Genomic DNA, 10,400 nt, shown 5'->3' on the forward strand with positions numbered 1-10,400 from the left:
TCCAAGCAGCATCAGCAAGCTTCGACCATCGCTACAGGAGAACGAAAGCTTGTGGTTGCAACCATGGGCTTGGGCCACTAAATTCTTATTCGACTTTCTATATTCGTCAATTTGCCACGCACAAATTTCCTTTTCTTTTTGACCCTCATTTGGCCACGACCAAAAAACAAAAACTAGAAGGAAAATGGAACACCATTTCCCAGACACCAAATTAGCTATCATCAAACGAGCTGTTTGCTATGCAGAAGAGATGCTGAAAACATAATCTCTATCAGCGTATTTTACTGTTTTTCACCTGGTACCATTTCCTACTATCCCAAAGTCACATTCTGAAAAGAGAATGCCTCACAAATTTGAATCAAACCCTCCAGGAGGTGCACAGATCAGCAATTTGAAAAGCAGTGCACAAATAATAATACCCATGCTGTAATGTAAAGTCGACACCAATAAGTATTTTTTAAACCAATATCCATCATTGCTCTAGCAGAAGCCATGAGCACTTATTTTATGAGATTATTATCATTTCTTGACCATACCCATCAACAAATTATTATCTTCGCAGACGAGGAAGATTCAAGTGTGAGTCGCTCCTTAATCTGACGCCTGCTAGCTTCATCCACCTGGGATCTCCTCGGATCAATGGCATTGCACTCCTTGCATGGGTCCTCACCATGAAGCTCGATTCTCTTCAACCTCACAACATGTGCCATGACTAGCCTTATATAGTTTGTCACCTTGACCTCCTCCTCGAACCCTAACATCATCAGCAACTTCAAGTTCAGATGCTTCAGATCCTTCGATGGCTCCCACACCACATTCGTCTTTTCGGCAGTGTCGTAAAGCTTTTTGCCACATGTATGTCGAGTTCGAGATAACTTCATGCATGGACATAGAAAACAGATAACACATGTTAACTAAACTTGCCACCAACCAAATGCAAGACAATGTAAAAAAACAACTGCAATTAAATATTTTGGCCACCTAAAAATTTGAAAAGCACTCAATACTAATATTGAATCTACCCCCTTGTAGAGTTTTTGGATGAATTTGGATGAACTGAATCCTACGTAAAGTAAGACACATAAATATGCTTCTGGGATTCCTATGAAATTACAGCTATATTCCTCCTATGCTGCTCACCTGTTTGTTTATTTCTTTCGACCAACATACTTTGTAATAAATATTTTTAATGAAAAGGGATATGTGCATCTTTCCTCCTTGCCAAAAAGAAAACAAGGAGAGAATTTTGGAGAACTCTAAAACAAGGTACTACAATCCAGCAGAATTTTTTTTGTATTGCACGGACATTGTCTTACAGCAAGATTAAAATGAGGACTGTACACACTACTTCTAACATTCGTGGTAGATTAGAAAATCAGATCAATTTCCTGCTATGTTGTTGATGCTGAATATTCCAGTAACATGCCATTCTAGAATGAGTCACATCCATACCTTGAAATTCCGTAGGGCAGGTGCAGCTTCTAGGATAAACAGGGTCCAGCTCAGATCACACTCAGGGAAGATACCAAAAAGATACACGTCGGTCAGGTTTCTGAATATAGCAGTGAGCCGCTTCGGCTGCTCCGGCTGAATCCAAATCTGCAACATGAAGAACACAAAATACACAGCTGAAATTGGTAAAATAGAACAGGGGGTGATGTGTAAATGCACAGAAATTAACTTTACCGTTTGGCTGAAGAAATTGAGATTCAGTTTCGACAGATTCCTGGAACTCCTTGAAAGGCACTCACTCAACATGAGTGGCGCTTGCGACGCCTTGGCAAGATAACCGAGGTTCACATGGCAAAGCTGGGGAACGTCGCCGAAGCGCACTGGAGGGTTCTCGTAGCGCCGAGAACAGCACAGTACTGTCCTGAGCTCGGGGACGGAGATGAGTTCGATCCGTTCACAACGAAAACGGATGCAGTCGAGCCTCCGAAGCCCCGAGCATGGGGTATCAATCCTGAGCGCCAACCGCTGATCAACCAGTCTGCAGGAACTCAGGGTGAGGTGCTTGAGCTTATTGCAAGCGTTAATAAGTGCGGTGACGTCGGAATGTCCAAACACAAGGTTCTTGAGTGTAAGCCTCGTGAGCCACCAGAAGGCGACCGGGTAGGCCTGGGAGAAGGACATGAACTGCTGCCCGAATTCAGCAAGCAGGCTGGCGTTGCTCCCTCGCGGCGGGGATATGGAGAACTCAAGGCATCCAGTCTTGCCGTAGCTCACAACGTCCTCGACGGTGCGGCCTATTGAGCTCAGGTGAGGGGGTGACATGTAAAAGCCGAGGATGAGGGCTTTGATGGGAATGATGGCAGCACTGCCGCCCTCGCCCTCGGCCAGAGGAACCACCACAGAGAGCAACCTCTGTGCCGCGCCCGTGAAGGCGTCCATGACCTCGAGCGGCGTGGCGCCTTGGCCTTGGAAGTGACCGACGTCGAGGTGCAGGCGCGATAGCCGGTACGGGAGGTCACGCCACCGCGTGGAGAGCGCGCCGGCGCGGACCGCCTCACGCAGGTCGAGCCGCTCGAGAATTGCGAGGAGGAGGTCGTCGGTGAGCGCGCTGATTCTGTCCTCATCCCGGCCGACATTGAGCTTGTGCGGCGGTGACTCCATGGCCGGGAATCGGAGACCGATCTGTTGGTTGGAACCCTAGCCGGAACCAATCGCTGAGATGCGCCCGTTGGGACGGCCTCCTGCTCCGGGGATGCGGCCCCTCATCCTCCCTCCGGCGAGCCGCTCCCCACCTCCCACGCGTGGCCGTGGATCTGGGTCCGCCGCGCGGCCAGCTCGATGGATCCGGCGGCCCCGGCCTCCTCCTCGACCCCCTCCGGCGTTCTGCTGCTAGTCGATTTGGATGATTTGGTGGCTGATTAGATGGTGGATGTGTCGGATTGGAGTGGATTTGTGAGTGGATTGGAGCTCTCAGAGAGTGGGGATCCACAGAGACGGAGGAGAAGAAGAAGCCTCGTGATGTGCTGTGCTGTGTTAGAGAAAGAAGGCACCTTCCAAATATAGTCTGGAGTACTCACACTCTCGTGTGCTAGTGCTGTCACTTTGTGAATTTTCACTCCCACCCAAATACTCCTATATGAAATTATAGGTTCATCGTAGATCAAACTAACATCAAATATTTATCGTCACGCACGCATGACTAGAAACCCTAACCATGCCCCCTCAAGGAGAGGGCAGGTACCCATGTCGGAGCTTCGTCGAATACGTCCCAATCGACAAACCCGAGGAGGATCGGAAAGCCCAGAAAACAAACTCGAAGAAGAAGCGTCGTCAACTGCCCCTGCGCCGCACCTGCGAGAACTAAAAACCCCTAACCCAAACTACTAGCCCGAGTGAAGGCGCTAGGATTTCCCTCCCCACCGCCACCACCACTGGAGTGGCAGAGAAAGGGGGGGTAGCTAATCCACGGGCTCGCCCGCAAAATCTGGAGGAGAGAGTTTACCCTAGCCGCCGAGGGGAAGGGGAGAAAACTCATGAAGATTAATCTGCGCTCATGTATTGTCTAAGAGCATCTTCAACTGGATTGACATGTCATCCTTTTAGGGACATCCGATAAAATTAGAACAAAACTGGATTGGCATGCCCATGAAAACCCCATTTGTCCTCAAACGCAACTACACCCTCCATTTCATCGCCCCACTTGTCCATACAAATGCATATGATTGATAGGGACAAAGAGAGCGAAAAAAAAGAAGAAGAAAAAGCGATTCGGGATGGACCAAATCCAGTGAGGTAGCTTGTCTAGACAAGAGAGAAAATAAGAAGAAAAAAGTGACTTGGGATGGATCGAATCCAATGAGGTAGGATGTCTACTACACAACCTTCTTCTTGTAGACGTTGTTGGCCTCCAAGTGCAGAGGTTTGTAGGACAGTGGCAAATTTCCCTCAATTGGATGACCTAAGGTTTATCAATCCGTGGGAGGCGTAGGATGAAGATGGTTTCTCTCAAACAACCCTCCAACCAAATAGCGAAGAGTCTCTTGTGTCCCCAACACACCCAATACAATGGTAAATTGTATAGGTGCACTAGTTCGGCGAAGAGATGGTGATAAAAATGCAATATGGATGATAGATATAGGTATTTGTAATCTGAAAATATAAAAACAACAAGGTAGCAAGCGATAAAAGTGAGCGTAAACGATATTGCAATGCTAGGAAACAAGGCCTAGGGTTCATACTTTCACTAGTGCAAGTTCTCTCAACAATAATAACATAATTGGATCATATAATTATCCTTCAACATGCAACAAAGAGTCACTCCAAAGTCACTAATAGCGGAGAACAAACGAAGAGATTATTGTAGGGTACGAAACCACCTCAAAGTTATCCTTTCTGATCGATCTATTCAAAAGTCCGTAGTAAAATAACACGAAGCTATTCTTTCCGTTCGATCTATCATAGAGTTCGTGCTAGAATAACACCTTAAGACACAAATCAACCAAAACCCTAATGTCACCTAGATACTCCAATGTCACCTCAAGTATCCGTGGGCATGATTATACGATATGCATCACACAATCTCAGATTCATCTATTCAACCAACACAAAGTACTTCAAAGAGTGCCCCAATGTATCTACCGAGAGTCAAGACAAAAACGTGTGCCAACCCCTATGCATAAGTTCACAAGGTCACTGAACCCGCAAGTTGATCACCAAAACATACATCAAGTAGATCACGTGAATATCCCATTGTCACCACAGATAAGCACATGCAAGACATACATCAAGTGTTCTCAAATCCTTAAAGACTCAATCCGATAAGATAACTTCAAAGGGAAAACTCAATCCATTACAAGAGAATAGAGGGGGAGAAACATCATAAGATCCAACTATAATAGCAAAGCTCGCGATACATCAAGATCGTGCCAAATCAAGAACACTAGAGAGAGAGATCAAACACATAGCTACTGGTACATACCCTCAGCCACAAGGGTGAACTACTCCCTCCTCGTCATGGAGAGCGTCGGGATGATGAAGATGGCCACCGGTGAGGGATCCCCCCGCTCCGGCAGGGTGCCGGAACATGGTCCCGATTGGTTTTTGGTGGCTACAGAGGCTTGCGGCGGCGGAACTCCCGATCTATGGTGCTCCTGGATGTTTTCGCGGTATATAGGTATGTATAGGAGGAAGAAGTAGGTCGGTGGAGCTGCGAGGGGCCCATGAGGGTGGGGGCGCGCCAGGGGGGGGGGCAGGCGCGCCTCCCTGCCTCGTGGCCTCCTTGCTTCATTCTTGACGTCCACTACAAGTCCTCTGGATCACGTATGTTCCAAAAATCACTCTCCCGAAGATTTCATTCCGTTTGGATTCCGTTTGATATTCCTTTTCTGCCAAACACTGAAATAGGCAAAAAACAACAATTTGGACTAGGTCTCCGGTTAATAGGTTAGTCCCAAAAATAGTATAAAAGTGTATAATAAAGCCCATTAAACATCCAAAACAAATAATATAATAGCATGGAACAATCAAAAATTATAGATACGTTGGAGACGTATCAAGCATCCCCAAGCTTAAGTCCTGCTCGTCCTCGAGTGGGTAAATGATAAAAACAGAATGTTTGACGTGGAATGCTACCTAGTATAATTCTCAATGTAATTTTCTTTATTGTGGCATGAATGTTCAGATCCAAAAGATTCAAGATAAAAGTTCATACTGACATAAAAATAGTAATACTTCAAGCATGCTAACCAAGCAGTTTATGTCTTATCAAAATAACATAGCCAAAGAAAACTTATCCCCACAAAATCATATAGTTTGGCCATGCTTCATTTTCGTCACACAAAATGCTCCATCATGCACAACCCCGGTTTCAGCCAAACAATTGGTTCATACTTTTTAACGCGCTTCAGCCTTTTCAACCCTCACGTAATACATGAGCATAAGCCATGGACATAGCACTATGGGTGGAGTAGAGTATGATGATAGGAATTATGTGAGAAAACAAAAAGGAGAAAGTCTCATATTGACGCGGCTAATCAACGGGCTGTGGAGATGCCCATCAATTGATGTCAATATGAGGAGTAGGGATTGCCATGCAACGGATGCACTAGAGCTATAAATGTATGAAGCTCATCAAAAAGAAACTAAGTGGGTGTGCATCCAACTTGCCTGCTCATGAAGACCTAGGGCATTTGGAGGAAGCCCATCATTGTAATATACAAGCTAAGTTCTATAATGAAAAATTCCCACTAGTATATGAAAGTGACAACATAGGAGACTCTCTATCATGAATATCATGGTGCTATTTCGAAGCACAAGTGTGGAAAAGGATAGTAACATTGTCCCTTCTCTCTTTTTGTCTCATTTTTTCTTTTTTTTATATTTTTTATTTGGGCTTCTTTGGCCTCTTTTTTTTATTTGGGCTTCTTTGGCCTTTTTTATTTTTCATAAAGTCCGGAGACTCATCCCGACTTGTGGGGGAATCATAGTCTCCATCATCCTTCCCTCACATGGGACAATGCTCTAATAATGAAGATCATCACACTTCTATCTATTTACAACTCAAGAGTTACAACTCGATGCTTAGAATAAAAATATGACTCTATTTGAATGCCTCTGGCGGTGTACCGGGATATACAATGAATCAAGAGCGACATGTATGAAAGAACTATGAAAGGTGGCTTTGCCACAAATATGATGTCAACTACATGATCATGCAAAGCAATATGACAATGATGGAGCGTGTCATAATAAACGTAACGGTGGAAAGTTGCATGGCAATATATCTTGGAATGGCTATGGAAATGCCATAATAGGTAGGTACGGTGGCTGTTTTGAGGAGGATATAAGGAGGTTTATGTGTGATAGAGTGTATCGTATCACGGGGTTTGGATGCACTAGCGAAGTTTGCACCAACTCTCAAGGTGAGAAAGGGCAATGCACGGTACCGTAGAGGCTAGCAAATTGCGGAAGGGTAAGAGTGCGTATAATCCATGGACTCACATTAGTCATAAAGAACTCATATACTTATTACAAAAGTTTATTAGCCCTCGATGCAAAGTACTACTATGCATGCTCCTAAGGGAAGGGTTGATAGGAGTTAACCATCGCGCGATCCCGACCTCCACTCATAATGAAGGCAATCAAAGAAAACCCCATGCTTCAAATTTGTCACACAATGTTCACCATACGTGCATGCTATGGGACTTGCCAACTTTAACACAAGTATTTCTCAATTTCATAATTACCCAACTAGCATGACTCTAACATTACCACCTTTATATCTCAAAACAATTATCAAGTATCAAATTTATCATAGTGTTTAATGCACTCCATATGAAAGTTTTTATTTTATCCAACTTGGATGCCCATCATATTAGGACTAATTTTATAACCAAAGCAAATTACCGTGCTGTTTAAGACTCTCAAAATAATATAAGTGAAGCATGAGAGATCAATAATTTCTACAAAATAAAACCACCATCGTGCTCTAAAAAGGTATAAGTGAAGCACTAGAGCAAAATTGTCTAGCTCAAAAGATATAAGTGAAGCACATAGAGTATTCTAATAAATTCCGATTCATGTGTGTCTCTTCAAAAGGTGTGTACAGCAAGGATGATTGTGATAAACTAAAAAGCAAATACTCAAATCATACAAGATGCTCCAAGCAAAACACATATCATGTGGTGAATAAAAATATAGCCTCAAGTAAAGTTACCGATAGACGAAGACGAAAGAGGGGATGCCTTCCGGGGCATCCCCAAGCTTAGGCTCTTGGTTGTCCTTGAATATTACCTTGGCGTGCCTTGGGCATCCCCAAGCTTAGGCTCTTTCCACTCCTTATTCCATAGTCCATCGAATCTTTACCCAAAACTTGAAAACTTCACAACACAAAACTCGACAGAAAACTCGTAAGCTCCGTTAGTATAAGAAAACAAATCACCACTTAGGTACTAGTATGAACTCATTCTAAATTCATATTGGTGTAATATATACTGTATTCCAACTTCTCTATGGTTCATACCCTCCAATACTACTCATAGATTCATCAAAATAAGCAAACAACACATAGAAAACAGAATCTGTTAAAAACAGAACAGTCTGTAGTAATCTGTATCAAACGTATACTTATGGAACTCCAACAATTCTGAAATAAATTGGTGGACCTGAGTAATTTGTCTATTAATCTTCTGCAAAAAGAATCAACTTAAAAGCACTCTCCAGTAAAAAAATGGCAGCTAATCTCGTGAGCGCAAAAGTTTCTGTTTTTTACAGGAAGATCGCATAGACTTCACCCAAGTCTTCCCAAAGGTTCTACTTGGCACAAACACTAATTAAAACATAAAACCACATCTAAACAGAGGCTAGATGAATTATTTATTACTAAACAGTAGCAAAAAGCAAATAACAAACATAAAATTGGGTTGCCTCCCAACAAGCGCTTATGTTTAACGCCCCTCGCTAGGCATGATGATTTCAATGATGCTCACATAAAAGATAAGAATTGAAACATAAAGAGAGCATCATGAAGAATATGACTAGAACATTTAAGTCTAACCCACTTCCTATGCATAGGGATTTTGTGAGAAAACAATTTATGGGAACAAGAATCAATTAGCATAGGAAAGCAAAACAAGCATAACTTCAAGATTTTAAGCACATAGAGAGGAAACTTGATATTATTGCAATTCCTACAAGCATATATTCCTCCCTCATAATAATTTTCAGTAGCATCATTAATGAATTCAACAATATAATAATCACATAAAGCATTGTTTTCATGATCTACAAGCATAGAAATTTTACTAATCTCCACATAAGCAAGTTAATTCTCATGAATAGTAGTGGGAGCAAACTCAAAAATAATAATTATCATGTGAGGCATAATCCAATTGAAAACTAAAATCATGATGACAAGTTTCATGGTTATCATTATTCTTAATAGCATTCAAGTCATCACAATAATCATCATAGATAGCAACTTTGTTCTCATAATCAATTGGAACCTCTTCCGAAATAGTGGATTCATCACTAAATAAAGTTATGACCTCTCCAAATCCACTTTCATCAATATAATCATCATAAATAGGAGGCATGCTTTCATCATAATAATATTCTTATCAAAACTTGGGGTACTAAAAATATCATATTCACTAAACATAGCATCCCCAAGCTTGTGGCTTTGCATATCATTAGCATCATGGATATTCAAGGAATTCATATACTAACAACATCGCAATCATACTCATCATTCAAATATTTAGTGCCAAACAATTCAATGCATTCTTCTTCTAAAACTTTGGCACAATTATCGGAATCCTTATTTTCACGGAAGACATTAAAAAGATGAAGCATATGAGGCACCCTCAATTCCATTTTTTTGTAGTTATATTTTATAAACTAAACTAGTGATAAAACAAGAAACTAGAAGATTCGATTGCAAGATCTAAAGATATACCTTCAAGCACTCACCTCCTCGGCAACGGCGCCAGAGAAGAGCTTGATGTCTACTATACAACCTTCTTCTTGTATACGTTCTTGGGCCTCCAAGTGTAGAGGTTTGTACGACAGTAGCAAATTTCCCTCAAGTGGATGACCTAAGGTTTATCAATCTGTGGGAGGCGTAGGATGAAGATGGTCCCTCTCAAACAAACCTGCAACCAAATAGCAAAGAGTCTCTTGTATCCCCAACACACCCAATACAATAGTAAATTGTATAGGTGCACTAGTTCGGCGAAGAGATGGTGATACAAGTGCAATATGGATGGTAGATATAGGTATTTGTAATCTGAAAATATAAAAACAGCAAGGTAGCAAGCGATAAAAGTGAGCGTAAATGGCATTGCAATGCTAGGAAAAAAGGCCTAGGGTTCATACTTTCACTAGTGCAAGTTCTCTCAACAATAATAACATAATTGGTGAAGGAAATGTGCCCTAGAGGCAATAATAAAGTTATTATTTATTTCCTTATTTGATGATAAATGTTTATTATTAATGCTAGAATTGTATTAACCGGAAACTTAGTACATGTGTGAATACATAGACAAACAGAGTATCACTAGTATGCCTCTACTTGACTAGCTCGTTGAATCAAAGATGATTATGTTTCCTAGCCATAGACATGAGTTCTCATTTGATTAGTGGGGTCACATCATTGGAGAGTGATGTGATTGACTTGACCCATTCCGTTAGCTTAGCACTTGATCATTTAGTATATTGCTATTGCTTTCTTCATGACTTATACATGTTCCTATGACTATGAGATTATGCAACTTCCGAATACCGGAGGAACACTTTGTGTGCTACCAAACGTCACAATGTAACTGAGTGATTACAAATATGCTCTACAGGTGTCTCCGATGGTACTTGTTGAGTTGGCATAGATCAAGATTAGGATTTGTCACTCCGATTGTCGGAGAAGTATCTCTGGGACCGCTCGGTAATGCACATCA

The 10,400-nt window shown here is 42.1% G+C and overlaps 1 protein-coding gene across 1 annotated transcript; it reads right to left on the reverse strand.

The window, feature by feature from the left end:
- Positions 1 to 390: 390 nt before the first annotated feature.
- Positions 391 to 3,003, reverse strand: LOC123087586 (uncharacterized). Its single transcript, XM_044509629.1, has 3 exons — positions 1,687 to 3,003; positions 1,453 to 1,599; positions 391 to 875 (listed from the first exon to the last, which is right to left on the reverse strand). Exons 1-3 carry the CDS (start codon positions 2,611 to 2,613, stop codon positions 540 to 542), a joined length of 1,410 nt encoding a protein of 469 aa, XP_044365564.1. The 5' UTR covers positions 2,614 to 3,003; the 3' UTR covers positions 391 to 539.
- Positions 3,004 to 10,400: the final 7,397 nt, after the last annotated feature.

Source organism: Triticum aestivum, chromosome 4A (assembly GCF_018294505.1).
Source record: "Triticum aestivum cultivar Chinese Spring chromosome 4A, IWGSC CS RefSeq v2.1, whole genome shotgun sequence".
Lineage (NCBI taxonomy): Eukaryota > Viridiplantae > Streptophyta > Magnoliopsida > Poales > Poaceae > Triticum > Triticum aestivum.